Genomic DNA, 25,252 nt, shown 5'->3' with positions numbered 1-25,252 from the left:
GCATGTTTAAAGAATTATCCAGATTTACTGCAACTCAGGGCTTATTTTTGTGGGTCTTTTGAATGTCTACAAAGTTATTATCATCACCCCCACACTCCCTACCAATAGAAATGATGTCCAACACTATGAAAATAAGACCCAAGTTGTAATAAACCACAATTAACCTTTAGCGGCTAACAGCTAGTCATGTTATCAAAGATAAGGAAGTGAGACACCTACCCTGATTGTGGTGTAATGTTTGGCAGTATAAACAAATGTCTGTGTTGCGGTCAGCAGCAGGACTGTGGTGGAACCTGCAGGGTGGCCTGTCCATAGAGGTCCCAGGCCCCAGCAGCTGAGGCTCTGAGCGGGCCTGCTGCACCCGTTTTTGCCACACAACATGGGCTCCGGCACAGCAAGGCCAGTCCTCCATACCTCCAGAGTCCAGAATGAGGGGTACGGGGAGCAGCGCAGGGCGCAGCTCAGGGGGCGAGCAGCAGAAGCCTGGGCCCTGGCCGTAGTGGATGTGGACACTACGGTCGTCCTGCAGATCCAGGCTCTGGTGGAAGCGAACAGAGGGGCCATCAAGCACACAGCCACCCACTCGCCCAAGAGGAGTGGGAGGGTGTCCGTGTCCCTGGTGGCAGCAGTGAGGCTGGAGCTGTAAGGGGATTGGGGACACCAGGACAGAGGGTCCTGTAGGGCTGCCGGGATCATGGTCCTGACCCTCTGTCCCAGGGCCGGGCCGATCTGTAGGGTCTGGCTTTGGGCACTGGCAGGGGCTGTGCTTGGGAGGGCATACAGGTGAGTCTTTGTCAGCAGGTGCAGCTGCAGCAGCAGCAACAGCGGCCCCCTGCTCCTCATCTGAGCCTCTGCTTGGGCCCTGGCTGTGCTCCCCCTCCTCATAGTGGTGGTGTCTGTGGCGGTGGTAGTGGATGTGGCTGAACACAGTCTGTGGCTGTTCTTCGGTGCAGCCCGCTTTGTTCACCACAGAATCCAAAGACCTGGGCCGGGCCTGGGCACCTGCCTCCAGGCTGTTCCTGCGAGGGGCACACCCAGGACCTGGCCCGTAATAAACGAACGGATCATAGTCACTACTCAGAGAGCTACGGAAAGTGGACCAGCTGCCATAAACCCCCTGCAGGGACACATCAGTACAGTTGAGAACTGAGTCACTGGAGGAGCCATGGCAAGGCCCTGAGCTGGAGTCACTTGCCGGCCCGTCAGCCAAGTATCCACTGCGTTCCGTGTGGTAGCTGCCGCCAGAACAGCTGCCCTCTTCCTGCCGGCTGTGGGGCGGCACTCCCCGGGACTGTGGTGTGACCGAAGAGGTGTGGTGCAGTCTTGAGCTAGATGCACTGCGTTGAGCCGGGCAAGATGAGCGATAGTTGTGGCAGGATCGACGGGGGGTGTAGTGGTGAGTGGAAGTCCTGCAGTTACCTCCAATCCTGTGGGGCCTCCCAGGACCCTCTGCAGGAAGGTGGTACCCACAGGAGGAGCCAAGCGGCCTGCTGGTGAGGAAACGTAGTGTTTGGGTGTCCATGGGAGAAGAGCCACTATAGTGGCCGAGGGAAGGATAGGGCCCAGAGGGTCCGCGAGGGTAGTGGGGCCTCATAGAGAAGGGGATGGCGTGCTGGGGGAAGGGGTGGTTGCGTGGGCTGCTGTAAGGCTGAGAGTGCAGGAAACCCTGGATTTGCTCCGGACTCTGCTGGTGCCTGTTCCTCTGAGGTTGCCGCTCTGTACCTGTGGACCACAGCAGTCAGAATATATAGAATACCGCAGGATTGTAACAGCACTTATCAAAGCAGATTCACAAATAGGGTTAAAAGCCTCAGAAAGGAAATAGTTATAATTAGTAAATTTGCGACTTTATTTAAATTTAAGTGACACATTTTTAGATAACAATTATCAAAGACAGATGTTTCCAGATGGTTACAAGAGAAGAAATGCTCTAATTTTAAAACATCTCCTGAGTTGTTGAAAGCTAAATTTTAATCTTGAAATGTTGATGAAGTCAATGAAAATAAAAAGCTTCCTGCAGTTTGAACTCCTACAGTCTAATGGGCACCTTCTTTATCGAAACTTAACTGGAAATATGCTTGTCCTCACCCATGATGTTGTGCATGCAGAGGGGGCAGGTGCGGTGCTGCAGCAGCCAGGGGTCGACACAGTCTCTATGGAACTCATGAGCGCAGGAGATGATCCTCAGATGCTGGGATGAAAACCAGAGAGAGGCATTATTGAGGATAAATAACTAGCGAAGACGTTTTAAGGTAAAGACACGTTCCTCGTTTTCTCTCCTCTTACCTGTCCGTCCTGGAACTCCTCCAGGCAGATAGCACAGACGGGACTCGAGTTGGAGCTGCTGGCCGACCCCCAGGCTCCACGATGGCGCTGTGAGGCTGAGCAGCCCTGCGAGTTGTAGGTTTTGGTCTCCAATCGACTAATGGCCCTCATGGTCTGCTGATGGACGGAGTCCTGAACACACAAGGAGAGAGTTAGAAATACCCTTGAAAGATCTCTACCTGAGCCAAACTGAAGACAATCCTTGTCTCTGTGAACTTTATAATTCTACCAATGTTGTTGCTCTCACTCACCCAAGTTCTGTTGGACTTGCACTTGTAGCGGAAAGCAAAGATTAGGACGATGGTCAGAATAGCCAGGACGATGGTGAGCAGGATACCCACATCATAATGTGGCTGAAAAGACAGCAAATATTGTTTTATAGACTAATTTAACATATGTTAAACTTAAATGTTAAAACAAAAACAAGAACATCCTGTAAGACCATCCATATGAAGTCTAAAGCACAGCACGACTGTCGCACAGCATTGACTTGTTCTTAAGGATCTTGTACATCTGTGAAATGTCCTTTAAGAGGACATGGGTGAGGCATGGCTGAACAAAGTTAAGTGGTCATGCCCATGGGGACATGAAAAAATCATATTCCATGCCTGTCTCCCACCCTCTCTTCTCTACGCTGGACGGTCCATTTGCATCCAAGCATCCAGTCCACATTAATACATTCTCATGTATTTCACACCAAAACAACATTTAACGCTGGGCCTCAAGTGGCCTCTCAGCTAACATGATGTGAAATTTCCAGAGCTGCCACACAACTTCCTTTCTGTTCTGCTACTTCCTCTTGTTAACATGATGGTGTGTGAGCATCAGTGTTTACCCATCTATGCTGCTCCACCAGGATCTTGATTTGAACTTTGGCCTCCTCGTTCTTGTTGACCAAACTCATCAACTCCTCAGCATTCTTAGCCTCCACCAGCACGACTGGACGGGGAAGAGATTCTGTCTCTCGCAGCTGTGTGTGTGTGTGTGTTGTGGAAACAGGACGGTAACCAAAGCAGGAGGAGAAAGATGCAGCAATATGGGTGAGACAAATGACCATCTTGTGTGTGTTTATTCATGTTCCGTATTTTATAAACTGATACAGCTGTAGCTGCATTTGCGCACTCACCTCAGCAGCAGCCTTAGCGTCGTCGCTGACGTCAAAGATAACAGCCTGAGCTCCTTTTTCAAGCGCCATGCGAGCCTGCAGGAGACAACATGGGAGAGACTACAGTTAGAAACAAAACATACACACTGCAGTGTGTCAAACTCACTTTAAGGACATTTTCTCTGAGTCCAGAGGTGAGGAACAGCCAAAAATTGCTTGTGTGACCCGAACTTGTCCCCCAGTGCAATCTGCACTCAAACAACAGAGAACAATCAATCCCACAGGCCAGTAATACAGTGGACAGTTCAGTGTCTTAAACTGTCACTAGGTGGCAGTCATGCCACAACTGTCTGTCCTCATAACACAGACCAAAGTACAGCTCCTCCTGCCTTTTCCACCTGACTCTGGAAACCCCACACACTATGTGAAAGTGTGTTAGTGGGAATCTCAAGGCCGCAGCACAAATCTGCTGCCTGGTCTAATCCTTTATCTAATGCTGGAGAGTGCAGACAAAAGAAACAGTGGAGGATTATTTGATAGAAGGGAAAGAAGTGGGGTTATGCTGAATGAAAGCAAACAGGTGGGGCATCCCGGTAGAGCTAACATGCAAATAAGTGACATTTTGTATTCAAACTAGGCTCTGACAATGTGCTACCAGACTACAGCTCTATTTGTTTTATTATTTCTGTCATTTTACACGTGATATTTTAAAGCTAAAACCATATGTTAAAGAAAGAATGATATTCTAAACAAACATGGTAGCACATCAGTGGTTTTACCTGCAGTGCTCAGTAGTACAGGCAATAAAGGCAGTAACTTACATAAAGCAACCGCTGGCTTATTATTACATTATGAACTTTTATTAACTAATGTGCACACTCTGGTTGTATTATAGCACCTAAGAGTGTCATTAAATCCACAACATCCTCCCATTTTTATTTACATTTAAAAATATCAAGAGTGAGCTGGGAGGAAATATGAGGATAGGAAAGGTGCTAATTCAATGTGTGTGCCTTCATGTACTTGAATATATATATATATATATGCATATAAATGATGATAAAATAGGTTATTGGGTTTTCCATATGGATGGTTGCTACTTGAACCTTAAATCATCTTTCTTGTTAATGCACTAACCCTTCTTAACATCTTATTATGTTTCAGAGACCTGATACTTTATGATAGATAATGTCGTATTTATAACTTAACTACAAAAAACAAAGATTTCTGCATCCTTTTATGAGAACATTTAACTAACTAAAAACAGAGTACTGTTTCCAGCTCTGAATAGGCCTTTTTCACAGCAAACATTTTGACATGTCAAAGCAGGAAAAGCACAGGTGTAATTAATAACATTAATTCATGACCTTGCTATAGCACATGATGGTTCACCAGTATGGTTTCCTTGGATACTTGAATAGAACAGAGCCATTGTTAATGTTATCAGTTTATCAGTTTCACCTGTGCTTTTGCTGCATACGACCCCAACCACCTCCAGCAATGAAGTAGGGCTGACTGTATGTAGCCTGGGGGGGGGTGAAGCACGGCCAAAATAAAGTCAGCAAAGCACTTGTTAAGCTTATTGCTGTGTACACGGTAATGCTCAGATAAGCATATTAACATTTTTATCAACTTTTCTCTCATTTGGATTATGGTAGCAGGACAGTAAGATGACAATGTTCAGAGAAAAATCAACCTGAAACTATAAAAGTGAAGGGGACTGAGATCTTCCAGTGGAAATTACACCCTTACTACCACTGGTCCTGACCCACTTCTCCATGACAGGAGCTGGGTTGACCTCACATTGTCCCGTGTGTGAGGCCTTCTCTGTGTGTGGGCGTTTTCTGCGTTGGCTCTGAACGTTGTTTGTGCTATCGGAGCACTCTACAAAAAGCTCGGAAAAAGCTTTCGCGGGCATCACCAGAAGACAGCGAGAAAACAAATCACTGCCTTTTCATCAATATCTCATCACATGCTCTCAAGCGCCTGGCATCTGCCAACGCTTAATGAGGAGGAGACACAAGTTTAAACACCTAATCACCCGGGTCAAACACAACACTAAACAGTTATTCCTAGCCTCCTGCTCGCAGCCCAGGGCAGGAAGGAGCATGTGCGAGTGCACACACACACACACACACACACACACATATACATTTTTAAAAAAAGTCAGGTAAAATCATCACTCAGTAGATCCATTAATCATGTTAATGAGAATCCTGCTTGGTGCAGTGGCAGCAGATCACTTTTTAACACTTCAAAAAGAGAAAGTCGATGCATGACAAGGAAGAAACAGACATTTCCTTTGTATACACAAAATGTCAGAATCTCACCCCCCTCCTACACTTATTTCTTCAAAGCACACTGCAGAAAATAAGTAAAAAGCATTATGTTCACTACATGCCCACAGGTCTGTGTGCACATGGAAGGGCACGGTTGTGATTTAGCAGCATTGTCCCACAGAACCGTTGGCGGTATTCAAAAGCTATGGTATTGACGGTCAGAAAGAGGTCAAATAAAAAATTAACATATACCCTTTGATCTGGCTTCCAACTCTGGTGCAACAGCCTTTCCCCTGTTTCATCAGAACAGTAATTGTAGTACGTGCATGGGCCTAAATGGGGTGCGGTCACATAGGAGAAAAAGAAAGAAAAAAGCTGGATCTTTGACATGTGGGAATTTGCTTTACCTGGGGTTCAAAAGTTCTCTACAAGGCACGGAGCCCATACATGCTCTAATCGTGGTAATAAATGCAGGGAAGCCCGCTTTTTGTGGTCCAACACACACAGACAGACACGAGCAGTTGAGGAGTTTCAAATTGCCTCCTACAGCTCCGACTAACAGTAGCCAGTTCAAGAATATATCATAATATATTCCTCAAATGACCACTGTGGTCTTATTATATCTCAGTATTAGTAGTGGTTGTACCAGAGTGTGGTCACCAACCCGTACGCCTCCGCTGAGCCACATACCCGGAAGCAGCCTGAGAGATCTCATTACATGATTAATAGGAGATATATTTAACCTTTCATAGTGCAATGAAAAGCACAAGTCTGACGCTAACAAGACAGTTAAAAGGACTGCCAGCGCGAGTGTTTCAACATCTCCAAGTTTGTTATGGTCAGAACTGAAACAGACATCACTGTGGTTAACTAAACACCCATCCTCATGAGGTGCAACTTGACACATGTGATTAAACACTATTTGGCATGAGTAAAAACAATTGCAGCATCGGAAATGGCTGTGGTTTACAGAGTTATACAGTGAGGACGTCATCGCTGAAAAGCTAACAAACAACACAGACACCACAATAGTCTGCTTCTACTTTTAACACTGATGGGGTTTTTTTGACGGAGGGTGCGGCTGCGGGTGAAGTTTTGCTGCGTTTTGTGAAACGGAGTGGAATCGTAGCGGATGAGGCTACACGGTGAGGAGCACTGAGGTAGCAGGTAGCGTGGAGCTTTCACAAACATAAACACACCTGAGGGCATGGAGCCAGAAAGAGGCACCGTGAGGTCACACAGGTACACAAGCAGGTATGCATTCATGGAAACACACACAATGCATAACTTACAGCCTCACTTGGGGTTTTCTGACATGAATTCAGCTGTAGTTTGTGAGCTCTACAGGTGCTGGTAGAGAGACTTTGTTATCTTCAGGTAGAGCCAGGTTAGCTGTTCCCTCCAGTTTCCACTCTTAATGCTAAGCTAACTGACAAGACTACTGAGGGCAAATAAGTGCAATTCCCAAAATGTCAAAATTTTGCTTTAAAAACTGGTCACGAGTACATACTTTCGTTTCTAAAAAAGGCTGAATAACCTCCTAACACAACCGGGCTCTGTGGATTTTAGGTTATTTTTAGCTGCAAATTTAGTGTCATAGTGATTATCTGCAGAAACAGAACAGTGAGTGTGAGATCAACTCAAAATAAACTGCAGTGTCCCTGTTCATCATAATGAGAGAACATACACACACAACACTGGTTGGTTGTTGGTATTTTCACAGCATTTACTGACAGTAGGAAAAATATAAGCGATCAATCAAATGTTTTAACTAGATTTGAGTTAAGGTAGTCGTCTTAAAGTCTTTTGCCTGTTTATGTATTGAGGTTTTTTGCACTGCACTCACAAGAGCTCATTTTGGACAGAAAAACTGAGTCACACACACGGTGCGCACAAACAACCCAATGAAGAATCAATGCTTGATCCACCTTGCTATGAGCAGCACTTGACTAACTGCAGCATTAACCGCAGCTCAGCTCGCGTAGCACCACATCGAGCCAGTGACCTGCCCTCTCCTGCAGTGGGTGGCCTGCATGGGGCCAGCCTGCGCCGTTTGTTTACATCCCTGGCGAAGCGCGGTCTCTGAGCCAGGCCTAGTATCACAGTGTGTTCTCGATAGGTCAGGAACAAACTACGCTCTGATGTCTTTATTTCACATACAGTAGGGACGCGCCAAGGTTTTTCCGTCGCCTGACAACATCTCTTTGCCTGTTGACGTCTCAGTGTTTGTCATGGGGTTTAATGTGGTGCGGATGGCCCAGTTCAATCCAGCGGGCGACCTCCCTTCATCTGCAGCCATGCTCCAATGTAATGGAGAGGAAAAGGAGAAGGGCAATAATGAGAATATTACACACACACACAAACACACACACACACGCATACACACACACAGGCACACTCAGTCTTGCTATGGAGAAACATCTGCTGTATTAGTTGGACATCTATGATTACAGAACTATATTCAGAGTCAAAGTGTGACCCAGTAGCTTCATAACCTTTGACTTTTGACAACAGATGAAGACGTCTGTGCGTTAAAGGGGCAGCAAGTAAGTCTTATAATCTGCAGTAGTAAGCACACAGCAAAAACATCTGGCTGAGGAATGAGATCATTTCACTTGTTTCAGAAGTAGCTGCAGCTTTGTTTCAGAAATTTTTGTTTTGTTTTTTTGTAGATGTAGATTGGAATCAGATGAAAAAAGAACACCCCTTAAAAATGGGCTTGTTTTAAGACAATAATATTTTATGACTCTATGGGTAGATATTTTTAGCATTGCATCCAGTAAGATATTTCAATCTTAACTTTATATAATTAGTGAGCATGGTTATTGTGAAAATCTTTATTACTCTTAATTACATGCCGCTACAGCCAAAAACCTGATGATGTTGCAGTTACTTGGTCTCTCTGATAACCCTGACTGCCTCTTTAAAACATGCCACCGGACTCTATTTACCTCAATCTAACTTTATGGTTCTTGTGGGGACCATGTAGGTCTCTTTTCCCAGCGTGACTGTCCACATCATTCAGTGCATGGGTAAATTATACAGTGGAATAATATGTGTGGGAATAAGGAGTGAGAGTGAAAGAGGTAAGAAAAAAGAGAGGGACAGAGAGGGAGGGAAGGAGAGGAGTGAGGCGAGCAGGCTGCGGTGCTGCTGCTGCATTAAAGTGTCTAATGACAGAGTACAGAGCTCTGGGCCTACAGGTCTGAGGCCGACTCTCTGCTCTGTCATTTCTCCTGACCGGCCCGGCACACTGGAACCATTACTGAGGCACTGGGACACGCCGCACGGCTAAATGAGGAGCAGACGGGGGCGGGGGCTGGTGGCGGTGATAGCAGGGTGAAGTGGCACTGGAAGCAGGTGCAGCCTGCATTGATGTTGTGGACATTGTGTTTAAGTTTCCACGGTAATGTACAAAACACCTCTACTTGTCTACTGGATGCAAGACTTTCAGAAACCGGGCAATTAAAGGGATAACCATACAGACTGTTGGCCCATAGGTCAGTTTCCCTGATAAGTAATGAGAATGTTATCCATGTATGCTGACGATGTTGACCTCTCTAAGCCTAATTACTAAAAAATGAGCCAGAGTCTATATCCTCTATTGAAGGCTCTTTCTCAGTGTTTTTAGCTATGCTAGTTGCATGGTTTTAGATATGGTGATAGCCTGGTAGGTGATAAATACTGTGTACAAAATCACTGCATATAGATGCCCTCGCATTTGCTCAGCTGAAAAAGTTCCACAAATAAACATGAGTACATCAGCTGTGTATGTAATAATTTAGGAATTGAAATATTTTTTTTATGTATAAATAAAACCTTTATATATAAATAATGTGTATGCAAATAAACAGCCAATAAAATAAAACCAACTCACTTAACATAGTGCATGTTAAACTGACAACTGGAATGAATGACTGTGGACAAATGGAGGATTTTGGTTTGTTTTCATCAATTTAACCTGATTGAATGCATCTGTATGTGATGTCGGTCAGCACAGGTAAGTTGACCAACATCAACACAGCAGCTTGTCTAACTAATGTTATTACTTTCCCATTTATGGATGGTGGAAAGAATTATTATTCTATTTTCATTATTATTTACAAATATCGTATCTAACCAAAAAACGGGCCCTTGATTTGTTCAAAAATCATTCAACGAACATTCATAGTCCACCACACCTTCCTATTTGTGTTTGTCAGAATTCGATTCTAACTAATAATTATCAGACAATTAATTTAAGAACACAGTGAGCAAAATAAGATAAGACACAGGAAAGTGACTAATGTATACTCCTATTAATTTTTTCTTTCTTTCCCAGTACACTCATATAAATGTTGAAATAGTAAATTAAATACCACCAAAAACAACCAGAACTACACAGCATTTGCCTTAAATATTATTTACCTAGGGTTGAAGGTGTGTATTTAAGTCTAATTGTGCGTGGATAATTGCTGCATGTGTGTGTGCTGTGTGATTGCCGGGTGCTCGCCACCGGCTGAGCAGCATTTGAGTTAGTTGGAGGAGGGAAGGGTGTGGCCCTGCAGGGTATCCATTACTCACAGGGATACTTTGATGTGGGGCCGCTGGAGGGGGGCGACCATGAAGAGGAGGGGCCCGGCTGGCATGTCAGGGCAGGTGAGCAGATTCTACGCTCTCAAGAAAAGTATTGAGCCTGAGGGGGTGGGCCTGAATCATACACTCCTCCTCCTCCTCCCTACTACTTCTACCACCCATTCATCCCTGTGCACGCACACACACACACACACACAAACATACACATACACACACACACACACACACACACACACACACACACACACACACACACACACACACACACACACACACACACATGCAGAAAGACTAAATCCAGAACCTGGGCTTGGCCACCTTTCTCGTGCAGAGACACTGGAAAAAGTTATGAACCTGATCTGCCTGTCTGGAGGTAAGAGAGGTCATTTAGAGAACTCACAGTGTTGAAGCTCAGCCCGCCCTTCTCTCTTTCTCTCTGCACTTCCCCTGTCTCTCGCCCCCTCTCGTTAGCAGGCGCTGGCTGCACAGTGACACAGATTTGAAATGCAAAGCACAAGGTGACAGAGAAAGACCAATGTCATCTGATACACTATCGCTTGCTAAACACATCCTCGAAACATCAAAGAGCCAGACGGCGAGTGCCTGCAGCCTGGGGGGCAGATGAGACTGATGTGGCCGACAGTGACAACCGTGACGATCGAGCCGAAAGGCTTGACTTCATCCCACACACGCCACCATGTGACCTCAAATTTCACTCTTGAAACGCGGCGAGCCCAGTGCCCGAACACTGAGAGTGTGCAGGGGGTTAACAGCCAGTCAACATGATGAGAAGAAGAAAAAAATCAAGAGGACTTTAGTTTAAAAGCCACTAGATGCTAAGGAATAGTGCAACATAGTGGGACATGTGCCTGCTGAGAGGAGATCGATGCCACTCCGATCATGTCTGTACATTAAATATGAAGCTACAGCCAGCAGCCAGTTAGCTTAGCTTAGCATAAAGACTGGAAACAGGGAGAAACAGCTAGCCAGGCTCTGTTCAAAGACAAAAAAATCTGCCAGCACCTGTAAAGCTCCCTAATTAACACATGAGATATTGTTTAATATCATTTGATGCAAACAAGAACAGAAGTGTAAAGGCAACAGATTGTGCAGCAGGTTATGTGTGGGACTATTCCTTGGCAGGAAGCAGTGACTTCCTGGAGTCTTAGCTGCTTGATTGGCAACTTCACAGTGACGACAAGAAGGGCGTCACTACATATATTTTTGTACTATATATATAAATAGTCCAACATCAAACCACAACTTGTCCATTTTACTCTGTTTTTTGCACAGATTACACAAATAAGATATAAAGTGTTAATTAGTGAGCTTTAGAGGTCGTGGTAGATTTTTTACTGTTTGCCTCTGCTCCCAGTCTTTATGCTAATCTAAGATAACTGTCTCTTTGCTGTAGCTTAAATTTGTATGGATATGAGATATGAGAATGGTATTGATCTTCTTATCTAAATCTCAGCAAGAAAACAAATATGCTTATTCCTGAAAATGTCTGTTCTTTAAAACCAAGCTAGACCAGAATACAGTGGTTCCACCCAATCAACCAGTGCTAGTATTTCTTGCTTTCCAGGCTAAAATATATACTACACTGAGCAGCTATGGAGTATGAAATTAGTAATAATGAAAAACATCATACATGCAATGTGCATTGATATCCGCCACAGCGTCTTTTCTACGATACAAATACTGGGCGCAACAAAATAAGAACTTTTCTACACAATTCTGCACATACTGTAGTGGCTTTAAAAAGATAATATTAAAAACATGAAAATAATTACAAAATCATATGCTGTGCATGATTTGAAAATGTGTGTACAGTAAATGTGTGAGCATGTACAACATGCAAATAAAAAGTTCACATTGATTTTCACAATCTTTATTTTTTATGGGGTTTTTTTTTTTTATAAATTAAAGGTCAAATTGATCATTTTCTGCACTTTTTTGTGTTCTACTTTTTGTATATTGTGTGTAATTTTGTTGAGGAAGCTTATGTAGAAGATACTATCTGCTCAACTTTAAAACTATTACAGCAAAGTAACAGCAAAGTGTGATACCACAGAACTTTGGTTATGATTTTGATGCATGAAAAGGCAAAAACCATGAAAGTTGTTGCTTGTAACCCAACGGCTCTGTCCTGAATAAACACTGGTTATTGCTCACAGTGTGAGCAATTCACGCCAAAATCTGTCACTACTATGACAGTGAATAATAATATATTTTTGACATTTTCAGTCCAACGTTGCATTCACAACACTGACTACCGCTACTATGAACAATCACTATAATTTCCTAAAGCTGTATAAGCATACGAAATAGTTCTAAAATTAATTACAGCTGTAACTATCATGATATACTTTAATTATAGCGGTACTTGACTATAATAAGTATAATTAAGTAAACCACCTGGGTTACATTGCAGGGAGAGAGATGTAATGAGGGAGAGTTAGATCCCTGGATGTACGGACTCCTCTGATCTCTCGGGGAACACAAACATACCAAACCCTACCTCTGACGCTTTCTTCTCACTTCTCCAAACATCTAGAGGGCCTTTTTGAAAACCTCAGCTGTGAAAGTTGCCACATGAGAAACTGTCCGATCCCACAGAGGAGCCACTATCGCTTTATTGTTTGTATTGCACTCAATCAAGAGATTCAGGGAGAATAATACTCCTTTGAGTGGGAAAAGACACCCGTTTTGTAGGCTCTGTATCGCTATGTTGATACATTCCTATAGTGCTGATGAGAGTATAACTGGTGGAGGGAGAGAAAGTGTCCTGCATGGTTTCTCTGAGTTTGTGGCTGGGGCATGGCAGAGGATTTTTTCTCTTACCGACGGGTGGCAACGCAGAGACTCAGGGGAAGCCAATTAGAGGGCCTTTCCCGGCCTTTTAAGAGGCAGATAATGTTCTTGTTTTCATAAAGCATCCTGTTATTTAATCAGGCCTGTAAGTGAGAGCCCGACACCCCTCCTACAGTGTAGAGCAGCCTCCCTCCTCTCCCTCCCTCCCATCATTCCTGGCCTGAGCCCTCCATCTCATTCAACAGCTCTTGTAAGCCTCCAGGAATTCATTCTTGGAACAGGCCATGCAGTAAGCCGTGTCTTTCTGCAGAGCAAACACACACACACACACACACACACACACACACACACACACAGCAGTACAGCGACAACTGAACACACACACTGTCTGTAATAAATGTAGTACACTAAGACACAAATAAAGTTAAAAAAATGAACAGTGCTGCTGTATATCAAATCTCATTTCAGTTAAGTGAATGGGACGTTTGTTTATGAAAATAAGAGAAGCCACATCTTTGACATTCATGATATTCATTCTGCCAGAAGTGAAAAAGCTGATTTTAAGAGGATGTGACAAATCCCCAGTTAAAATTACAGTACAGATGTTGAAATAATTTAACAAATGAAGTAAGTATGGATAAGCATGTAAATCATTTATTGGATATATTTCAATGTCAACTACTTCCAGGCTTGCTGGATGACTGGCTATTGTTTGCAATTAACAGGCTTAAGAACTAAATCCCAGTCAACATAAAAATGAGCATGGATGTTCATTCTTCATCTTTAGGAACAGTAAGTGGATATTTTGGCTTACTTCACCATATATGCTGTACATTTCAATTACAGTTGAGTAAAAGCAAGACTTGGAGTCTACAGCTATGCAACCAGCTCTGTGTTGCTGTACTTAAAGAAACAGCAGGGCTTTGAGCTAAATCCTACAGTCAGTACACTAATATGCTCATAATGACAAACAATGTTTAGCATTTTAATGTTTGTCACGTTCACCACCTTAGTTTTAGTGTGTTAGCATGCTAACTTTTGCTTATTGGCCCTAAACACAAAATGCAGCGGAGGCTGATGGGAATGCCATTACTTTTACAGGTATTTGGTCATAAAAAAATGTTGGACAAATAAAAATTTGTGATTAGAAATCATCCTGAAGGGAATGTAAATGTCTGTACTAAATTCAATGCCACTCCATTCAATAGTTGTGAGGATATTTCACTCAAAACCACAAATGTCAACCTCATGATAGCGCTAGAGGAAAAGTCAGGGGATCATAACAATCTGGCTGGAATTCATCCTCCGGGGAACATGAATGTCTGTACAAAATTTAATGTCAATCCATCAAAGTGCGGACCAACTGACTGGCATCCCTGGAGCCATTCCGCTACGTGGCTAAAAATATGTTGCAAATTTAGTTTCTGCAGGCTGTACATGTGCTGTAAATGAGTATTCCTATTCAAACATAATCACAGGATACAGGATTCAATATCTGATGTTTACTCACAACCAGAAAGTGAGTCAGTACAGTTCACATGTACACCAGTATAGCCCAGGGCCCAAACTTTGACTTTTTGACTTGTCAATAATCTTACCTAGGCTAGTAGAATAATACATTTCTTGCAAAATGTGGGTCAAAAAAAAAAAAAAACAGATCACAAAGTCTCAAATTAGCCATGCCCAATAGCTATTAGGCATTTACGCCTTGCAAATCTGAGTCTAAATAGTCTCATTGTATCCATAGAGCCACACTGTCTGCACTGTGAATCTTTTTTGTCAAACCCCTGTTAAAAGCCAGAGAGGGGGGCACTTGGCACAAACCTACCTGAGTCAGAGTTAAACAGGTTCATACTGCAAAGGAGAAACATGAACTCGCTCCCTTCGCCTGCAGTGTCGGGACTCACAAGACCTGTTTGCTGGTTTGCTCTAAACTCTGGGAGATGCTTAATGCTAGCTTGCTTGCCTGGGGAAGTAGTTATTGGTAATACAAACCTGTCTACTTTCTACTTCACTTTCAGCAGCAGCGTGCCCTTGCCCAAGCCTGAGGCAGGCCAAATAAAAAAAAAAAAAAAAAGAGAGAGAGAGAAAGTGCAAGACAATAAATGAGACAGCAATGAAGAGAGAGAAGGAGACAGAAAGAAAGACAAGAGAGAAACAGAGAAGTGAAGGGTGAAGGGACATGGGGAAATGTCTTTTTTATGGGAATGTTTCACTTAATCTCATAAAGGCAGCGTGAAAACCTCCATCTGTTTGCCGAGCAGTTCAAAAGAGACTCCACATGCCTCCGCTTGCTGCTATATAAAAACAACATTCTAATGCAGATCTTAAAGAGGGCCAGCGGCTCAGCCTGCACAATGAGAACTGGGATGTGCCAGATGAACCGATGCAGGATGGGAGGGTGGAAAGAGAATTAGGTAGGTAAACAGGGGGGGAATGGGAGCAGCGGAGAGAGAGAGAGAGAGAGAGAGGCTGACGACAAAAGGAGGAGAAAGACGTGAACTAGGCGAGGGAGGGGAGGAAAGAGTCAAATCAAAGCAACAAATTTTCCTGTCAACGGTCCTGTTTCTGACCTGGTAGACCTGACCTTGAAACAGTAGACAGACAGGACCGGCGCGGGTTGCCCTCTGGCCTCGGCTGCCACTCCTCTGAATCAACCCATTCACCTCTCTGACTCTCTCCTGCCTCCTCTTCCCTTCTCAGGGTTTCTGCAGTGTTCACTGAATGACACGTAAGACCTTTTTAATACCACATAGAATGCAATTTAATACCTTTCTCACCGTCATGCCGGTCAAAGACTGATGGAAAACCAGTAAGGACAAGGAGGCCTGCAATTACTGATTAAGTGCATGAGTTTATTGACATTAAATCACTTTTTTGTCACTATTTCCTACCTGTACAATAATATACTGGTAATATCATTGATCATTTAACATGATCTGGACCCGGAGAAGTGGCATAAAATTGATGGATGGATTAAACATCTACAAAAGTTCATTTAAGTTTTCACCAAAATTGACACTTGCCCATTATGAAAAGATGAACTAGCGAGCTACTGTAGCTAGTATCAGCGATAGTGTTTGCTACAGGTCTGATGGTGCTCACTGAAACTCCACAAAAAAAGGATCGCACAGCTTCCTTCAACACAATCCACTGTCCACCAGTCTCATTTGTAGTTTATAGATGTGTAAAGTCTCCCGACAGCCCACAAACACACACAAAAAAAAGTTATAACTAATGTTACTGTCTACAGCAGGCAAGAGAACATATTCAAGACCTTTCTGAATGAAATTTAAGCCTTGTAATATATTCTAAAGCCTTTTCTTGAGGGAAGTGAATTCGGTGGTTTTTAAGACTTTTTCAAGACCCGCATATACCCTGCTTCTCAGCTCCTTCTTCATGTTTCACCACGAGGCTTACCATTCGCCTTTGTCATTAATAGAGGAATGTCCTGGCTGAGAATGACATCTCGTGTTTTATTGCGGCTCCTGAGCACGGATTTAACAGCAGCACCTTCACATTCAGGGTCTGAATGTTGATGCAGTCAGTGAAGATAAAACTGTGTTTTTTCTCCTTTTCAATAAAACCCTTTACAGTAGGCACAAGAATCATGAATCTCCTTGCTTAAGGGAACCGTACAAGAATGCGACGGATTAGTTATAAATATAAGGTAATAAATTATGTCTTTGATCCATTCACACACTAGGAACTAAAGGTCCATGAGACTCCAGTGTGATGCCTCTGTAGTCAGGTTTTCCTGGTGCCTCTGCACACCTCCGGGCCTCCTCTCCCCTTAGCTGGGGCAAGACCAGGCCCGATCCCATTTGCAAAGCTATTTTGACGAGCCACCCCTCTAAAAAACTCCAGGGTTCAAACTGCTGGAAGATCAAAGGACTAATACTGCAGTAATAACAACTTACTGCCCTATGAACGCCTCATTCATCAGGGAGAGGCAGTGATATAGTTCAGTTGTAACTGCAGGGCCATTAAGCACTCATCATATGATCCTCTTTGCCATCACCGTGTGGAAAAGAAATCTTCAGCTCTGCAGGCAGAGTTAGAAACAGGGATGAACTCTTGCCAGTGATGCTAAAAATCCAAGAACATACAGTGATAAGGAAGTGCATGAACATCGTGGACTCTAAATCTGTCTTAAAGCTGGTCCTCTCACCCTTCATGCATCCTTCCCCACCCTACCTCACAGATGAGGCTGCAACCATACAACCGTCTACCCCCCCCCCTCCCCTTCCTCCTCCCCTCCTGCAGCCAGCAGAAGGTGTCTCCCAACCAGTTGGGATGGAGGTATTTTAATCACAGCAATTTGGCACAGAATAGCATCATCTGGGCTCTGTCTCTCTTTATGAGCATGACAGACCGTTCTAATTTTAGTGCCGCATTTTTCTCCAATCGTCTGCTCCGAGCGCCGACGACAGCCTGACGAAACCCTGACGAAACCCTGACCCCCGCACGCTCCCTTTGAAGTGACAAGTGAGGGATGTGTCGTCCTAATATGAACGTCTTGAGACGCAAACACTTTGCATTCTCAAATACCAGGAGCAGCCCTGCAAGACGGTGGTGCGCTCACCCTCGGGGAGCAGATAAACAGCCTAGCGTGCATAGGTGCTCACACGGGCCATGTACAGAATGTATGCATGTTTTTATGCATCATAAAAACTCAATTCCTTGTGCAAGAAGATATTCTTTCCTCTATTCCAGGGAGTAAATGATGTACGTAGCTTTATTAGTCTTAAATCATTATTGCTTTTAAACAAGTGTGTCCAACAGCTGAGATAATTTCATGTTTTCTGTGTAAATTAGCAAATTTCAAGGGTCATTTCCTTGATAGTGGTAAAGGATCTGCTTATTTTTCCTTGTTTTAAGATGTTTACAGGAAATTTGTCTAATGCACTGGAAGCAAGGGGATTTTCTTAACTTAGTGGCAGATGTGTGTTTCCACTTTTCACAAAGAAAACAGGACCCTGGAAAAAAAAAAGTATTTGCCGGAACTTGTTAGAAGGGACATATTTTGCGATCCACACATATACACACTCAGGTGATATTCCAGCTGCTTCTATTTTGGAGAAGTACTTCCCACCGAGCGGCACTGTAGACATCTCACTGTTTGTGTATAAAAGTTTTGCGGTGATGCTGTCGACAAACTTAAATTGGACTGTAGAATCAGTGTTCGCTCCAGAAGAACTCGACATGCCTGCACTAACTATGCAGAGCTTATGTGTCATTCCAGAGAGGGCAGAGAAAAAGGGAAGAGCAGAAACGTGAGAAAAGGGGAGCGACAAGCTGCTAATCGCCAGTAGCTGGGAAAAGAGAGCAAAGCATCTGAAAACATCGCCTGTCAAAGCAAACAACGCATCGCCCAGATTTTATGCGAGTGTGGGAAGGGCGGTTTGCCGTGCCATCAGCTCGGAGTCAATGTTTAGCTTAGCAACGCTGGCATAGGGCGAGAAACTGAGGACAAGACATGCGGATGAGAGCTGCAGCCACAGCTGGGGTGTGTTCTGCTGAAAATATACCCGACACACACCGCAGGAGTAACGCACGCACCTTTGGGCCAGAGAAATCTCCACCTATTTAAGGTGACAGGATGAGTGGAGAGAGTGTAGCAGGGGAGCAGGGCCTCTGCCAATCACTCACACCTCGTTGGTAGGAGCGATGACAGCGCTGAACTGAGCTGAACGACAATAATGCGGCAGGGTCAAGGTGACATCTGTTAAGCTTTGACCCACAGGCCTTCTGACCTCTGAGTCTCACTGAATTGTGATCCACTAAACTTGGAAGAGCTGCAGTTCAAATGCTCCTGGTCACCCGTGGGTTGAACTGTGTATGACTAAAATATTACGAAACTATTACCAACAGCAGCCTTGGGGCCTATAAGCCGAAATCTGATTATAGGGGATTTCAACAGCTTCTCCTTAGCAATTAAGTTGATTTAAACGGCAATTCCTCTTTCATATCGGCCCTGCAAACTCAAAGTAGGCTCACTTTGGACAAGGTAACGTAACATTTCAAGTTACAACAACTGAAAACAGTTTTATTACAAAAGTAGTAATAAAACCCTGAGTTCCAGCAGGGTTCTCCATCAACTGCATTGTTTCTGTGATTTGTCCAGGAGTCGTGCCGACAATCCCCGGAAATAAAACTGTCTTCGGAATCTACACAAATCACCAGGGTGTTGTATCTTTCATACAACGAGTATGCAGCTGTGATATATCATTGTGTAGACTCATAACCCTGTTGCTCCAAAGGTCAAACATATCTCAACGAGCAGCCCAACCCACTTTCCTACCCCACGGCGAGACAAGAAGACCAAATTCCATCCATCCCGTGATATTTCCGTAACCTCGCTGTCCTGTGCGTCCCACCTGTTCACCTGAACCGACAAATTAAATTCGATGTTTGTTTTCCAATTATCTTTTCCCCCCTCACGCAGGTCACCAAAACCGCACGACTGCTGATACAAAGCACCACCACTTGTTTTTTAAAGTGCTGACAAAAGGAGGAATGCACTTTCCCATTGAGGAGAGAAAACCTGAAGTATTCCTCTCATTGTAGAGCCTCGCACAAAGCCAAGCTCTACGTGAAAGGTCTCCCCCAGTGATAAAGGCTTGTTCCTGTGCTTGCTAATCCCCTTGTTGCACAGAGCTTGTGTTAAAAGTACACCGCTGTATAGTTGCCACCCCCCCCCCCCCCCCCCCCGCAGATTCCACATGTCTGTGAACTCTCACCGTAACCAGCTGGTGACCTCAGCAAGGTCCAGGTTTCCCTCAGATAACTAGGCAGTCAGGTGGTAAAGGGAGGAACCGGGTATTAACAACACAGAACAGTATGAATACAGCAACTATCTGCAACTAATGAGCAGAAAATCTTCCTGAAATTGTGTACAAGCCCTCCCACACAAGCTGAGGTCAACAAGCAGCAACCCAAGATTCATTTTGGTGGCTTATACTTGAATAACATTCCTGTTGCTCAGGGCTCTTCCTTGTCCAAAATATTCTTTGGCTCGGTCCCATGGGAATGCACTCTCGTGTTCGTGTGATGACAGCGAAAGAGTTATCATTCTGTTTTCCTGTCCTTGGACTTCTAACGCAGCAGATACCTCATGAACATCCATGACAACTGGCTGATGATTTTCACTCTCAAACTCCTTTCCAGGTTACAATTGCCCCCGTTTGTGCTTCACATCGTTAGCCAATGCCTTGGAGGACAATGTTTTACTCTGATATTGTGCCAGAGAAAGTACTCTGCACTTGACTTGGGTAATCCCTTATGAATTCTACAAGCAGTAGAGGTGCACACACCAGAACGACAGTGTTTTGGGTTGGAAATGAGGAGTGTGTATGTGTTAACCTGTAAGTGTAATGGCTGACCACTTAAAAAGGTGGAAAAGTATTGCGACCAATGTTTTAAGCAACTTCAGGTGACCCATTATATCATACAAATGAAACTCCAGCATTTTTATTTTTGCACAATTACACACACTGTTTAAATATGACACAGTGATTGATTTACGGTCACAGTCATATGATTTCATCAGTGCATATTTGTCATAGTCATTGACAGTAAAGCTTGAAGAACTGCAAAGATCAAAGAGTCGATATCAAACAACCACTATAACACCTCACATCTCATAAAGTTACAGGACGCTATGTCAGGCAAAACTTATCAGGTGTGTCCCATAAAATCTCTACAGTCATGCTAGCGGCTCTGTGAAGATTTAATGTTTATAGAAAAGGAAACCTAAATCGATTAATAGATAAACTAAAGTATTGGACAAACTGAAACGTTGACCTGATGATGGCATAGATGAGAAACCAGTTGATCACTGAAGACCATGAATGTTGAATGCACCAAAATCGCAAGTCCTTCCAATAGTTGTCAGGATATTTCACTCTAAACAGCAAATGTCAACCTCGTGGTGGCACTAGAGGAAAAGTCCGGGGATCATCAAAGTCATTAAGTTACATAAGTCAGACTATGAAAAATTCCTGTGAACCATATGTAGGTTTAGCTGAGACTTATTTTATTCAAATCTACTTGGATTTCGCTACAATTAGGGGCTACTCCTGTAGTTTAAAATGCTGTTTTAATAGGAAAAAAGTGCACATTGTGTTTTGTCTTTTTTTAAATAAACTATTGATTGATAACATGTCCAATAATTGATTAGACAGACTTACTGTACACATCAGGTCTAATTGGAAATGCCCATCCAGGGTCAGTCTTCTACTGCTACACATGCACAAAAACACTTAGTACACCTTAGCATACAGTACCAGTCAGTTTGGATACACCATCCCGTTCCCTTGAATGGGAAAGAGTGTCCAAACTGACTGGCACTATACATGGACACATGTACAAACAAATCCATAAAACTACTGTATTAACAGCACCGACTCAGTCACAACAACGCCACGGGAGGAAATCAACCCCTTCTCTCTACACGCTGCAGAAAAGGACTGTAGCTGATGTTAACACTGTTTGCCGGGAGGGTTATGACTCTTGTTATGTAGGATGGTGGATAAGGGAACGGCCCGACAAAGGTGCCCATTGTTCTGCTTTATTAGAAACCCTGTGGGTGTGGCTTTGCCTTTTATAATGAGCATCATCGTGAAAATAGCAAGAGACGGATGAAAATACCTGCACAGTCAGAGCACCATCTATTTCAGAGACAAAATAAATAAGACAATCCTCAGAGACAGGCTAATCAAACTACAAATTACATCATGGGTACAGTAAGAGCCAAACTGAGTGCACTGCCCGAAAAGACTCAAAGCTAAGTACTTCCTACCGAGTTATCTTCACATTGATACGGGGAGCTAAGACGGTGCCTAACTTTAGCAACAGAGGAAATGGGAGGGAAAAGACTGTGTTGTCAGGGTCAAACAGGCACAAACGGAGGAATGTGGTTAGTTAATCTTAAGAAGGAATGGGAGGAAATATCTGAAAAGACACAGCAAAACAGAGTGAACAGTTAAAAGGAGGAAGGAGACATATTTGGGACATTCGTGGGTGCAGCTCTGCACCCCGATAATGAGGCCATCCGTTCACGCTGCTGCTTGATAGGAGGGGAGGCTTGAGAAAGAGAAGCCCAAAGCTACATCACTTTTGAAGCTGTTGCGTTAGAGGTGACATGATCAAAGCAGTGTAAACCTATCTGACAAGCAGCAGAGGGAATATGACCCTGAGGATAACAGGAAGAAAGGGCTCGCACAGAGGGCTGAAAAACAGATTTTGAAACGTCCCCAACTTTTTATGCAGCGATTTACAGTTCATCTCATATTGAAAACAGTAAAAAAAAAAAAGCAGTGGTGTGTCTGTGTTTTTCATTGAGAGATTAAAAAGAATAATCTAAGGTGCATGCAGTGGTTTAGGAGGTGCAAAGGTCCTTGCATGCTGGAGTCGGAGTGACGCTCTGACTAACAGGAGAAAGAAACAGAAAGTCATAGTCGATCCTTTTGAAGGCAACCGTGCAACTGTCTGGCACGGACGAGCAAATAATGAATTTTCTTGGGAGGGAAATCAAAGCGAACCCAGAAGTCTGCTAACACTGACGCATTTCATACCGGCCAAAATGTCCATTGTGTACCTGCTGCTTTTTGCATTTGCTCTGAAAAGCTGAAATATCCCCCATTTTCCAGATGTTGCCCTGTGTTCCTCCTCCTTGATTCGTCTCCTATGAACTGGAGACGTTGGACTCTGCTACCGAAGGAAAATAAGCCAGAGGCAGCTGCCATTGCGTTTCCAGCCCCTGTCTTAACTTAAAAACACCAGGCAGGAATAGCCTGAGGTCAGTGTCACCCCCTACAGACAATCAGACACAAGGAGACGAAAACATTGTCATGAGGGCCATGATTTATTCCTCCCTCAACGGGCTTCCCTTGTTTTTAACCACTTCCTGTCACTGGGACTACTCTTGCTGGCACGAAAGTTTAGGCCACACTGGAAGACAAATTGGACCATTCGGAGTAGTTTTCATGACTTGTATATTGTTATTCGTTCTTCAGTTCCTCATTCTAGCTGATTTTCTAGCTTAAACATTTCCTGTTCTTAATATATTTTACTCCTTCTATTCATCTTTCACTAGGTCATTTCATTTTATGTATTAGCACAAGCTTAATCATTCAATTATCTCCACCCTGCACATACAGTATATACTATATGTTAGCTAAATAAAAAACTGTGGTTTGGATGGAATAAATTAACCAAATTACCATGAGAAGTGACAAAAAAAGAGATCCACTTATAGCAACTCTAACAAAAACTGAGTCTTAATCTTTAAAAAACACTAAAGCTAATAAGACCTTTAGTGTTACAGTAGATGGATGCTGCAAATCATCTTTAACTATTATATTCAACGTGACAAGATATAATGTCATTACAAATACTAGACGTGCACCATCAGTGTCGTTTTCCTCTTGATGCATTTGACTGACGCTGTCTTTGGATCCCCAAACCTGCCTCCTCACAAAAAGTGGCCACCTTTCTAAAAGCTTGACAAAAAATTTGAGAAAGCACACTTGAAATAATGTCATCCAATAACACACACACACACACACACACACACAAGCACATACACATGAAAACCCTAGTTAAAGAAAACAGGATTACAGCACAATCAAGCCAAAAACCCTTTTCATCTGAGAGGAGCAGAATCAATAAGCGAGGCTTTCTATAAGAGTCAGCAAGTTCAGACACGGGCCAAACAGTCACTGTAAGAGCTGTTTTCACAAAAACGACGGATTCTTATTAATGGTGCTCCACAGAGCTGCACTTTGTGTGGGTGAAAAGTCAGTTCAGTCTCCCCGAGCGCAAAAACTGGGCCATCTTTTTTGCTTTGAACATTCCAGATTACGGCATTTCTTCAGAACAAAGTACAGTAAGCCTCGTGTGGAGTTTAGACGAGGCCTCCTGGCACCGCTGCGATGCCTTTTCTCGTTGAGTCATGTGTTGCTCTGTGACTTTGCTACAGAACCTTTCCAAGGCTTTAGTGTAAACAGAAAAGCCAGGCTGGGTAGAGGAAAGCAGACGGATCACTTCTAGCACAACATGCTGGCAGAGAACCTCTGCTTGTGTTGTGTTGTGTAATGATGCAAAACCACTGGAGCGGTGGAGGGTTTTGATTCAGGCATTTGCATACAGAGAGCCGTATCTGAAACTCAGATATATAACTGTAGAAAGAGGTGATTTGGACACTTTTTGGATATTTCTGGATTGATGTGACTGTTTTTTTTAGTTAAGGTGTGTAACAACCATTTGTTCAAGCACCATTATTCTGGTCTCTTCAACATCCAACTTTTAATGAGCTGCATTTAAGTTACATATAACATATTTAAGGATTTTATTCAAGTTAATTTAGCTAAATTGAACAATTTTCCAAATATAATAAGAAAAGTCACTACTATGTGACTTTAAAGTTTCTTTTAAGAGAGGTGTAATTTATTGTTCCCTTCGTATTGTTAAATTTGATTTTCTATAATTGTATTCCTTTGATGAATTACACTTGTGTGAATTATATCCTTCTAAAATGTACAGCATTGTAGGACTGTTAACCCTTTGAACGCTAGGCTTTCTTTAGCTGGATTTTCAATCCCTTTATTCACAGGCTTTTAGCAGAGTCACTGACAGCCATCAGAATAGGTTGGGCTACTTAGAAATACCAATAATCAGTGCTCCAGGGATGTGAGTTGACAGGACATTATGCGCCTTAGTAATGTGAAACAAAAAACATCACATTATTGGATTTTGTCATTTCTATTGTTATTCTTTTATTGGGGACACGTTTTTGTTTTAAGATTTGGATGCATTTGTTTACATTCTGGTAAAAAGTCATGCCGCATCAACTATTAGCAGTTGCTGTTTGCACTGTGATGGACAGACAGCTGTCACTGAATTACTTTGACACTGAAGAAAACTCATAATGTGATAATTATAAGGCAAGATCTGCAGTTATACGGAGCGTTTTTTTTTTTTTTTTTTCTTTTTAAATTGACTTCAAAGCAAATTTGTGGACATTTATCCATTATCAGGACATCAGAAATATTCACAGTATAGCCCTACAACATGTGATTCATGCTCATTTAAACGAGATCGAGAGCTGTACTTTCATGCAAGTGTGTGAGTGTGGATGAGAGGTGGCCAG

At 43.2% G+C, this 25,252-nt stretch overlaps 1 protein-coding gene across 3 annotated transcripts in view; it reads right to left on the bottom strand.

Annotated features, from left to right (window-relative positions):
• Positions 1-25,252, bottom strand: part of LOC137195272 (E3 ubiquitin-protein ligase RNF43) — an 89,409-nt gene that overhangs the window by 3,623 nt on the left and 60,534 nt on the right. For 2 of the 3 annotated variants that reach the window (XM_067607497.1, XM_067607500.1), the window contains exons 3-8: positions 3,452-3,526; positions 3,161-3,295; positions 2,577-2,678; positions 2,287-2,457; positions 2,068-2,191; positions 220-1,722 (exon numbers count right to left, since the gene is read on the bottom strand). In XM_067607497.1, the coding sequence (XP_067463598.1) occupies positions 220-1,722; positions 2,068-2,191; positions 2,287-2,457; positions 2,577-2,678; positions 3,161-3,295; positions 3,452-3,526 (2,110 nt within the window). The remainder of the gene's footprint in view (positions 1-219; positions 1,723-2,067; positions 2,192-2,286; positions 2,458-2,576; positions 2,679-3,160; positions 3,296-3,451; positions 3,527-25,252) is intronic. The other variant, XM_067607499.1, reaches the window with a different exon arrangement.

Source organism: Thunnus thynnus, chromosome 13, assembly GCF_963924715.1.
Source record: "Thunnus thynnus chromosome 13, fThuThy2.1, whole genome shotgun sequence".
In the NCBI taxonomy this organism is placed as follows: Eukaryota; Metazoa; Chordata; class Actinopteri; order Scombriformes; family Scombridae; genus Thunnus; species Thunnus thynnus.
This window is presented reverse-complemented; position numbering and strand designations above follow the sequence as displayed.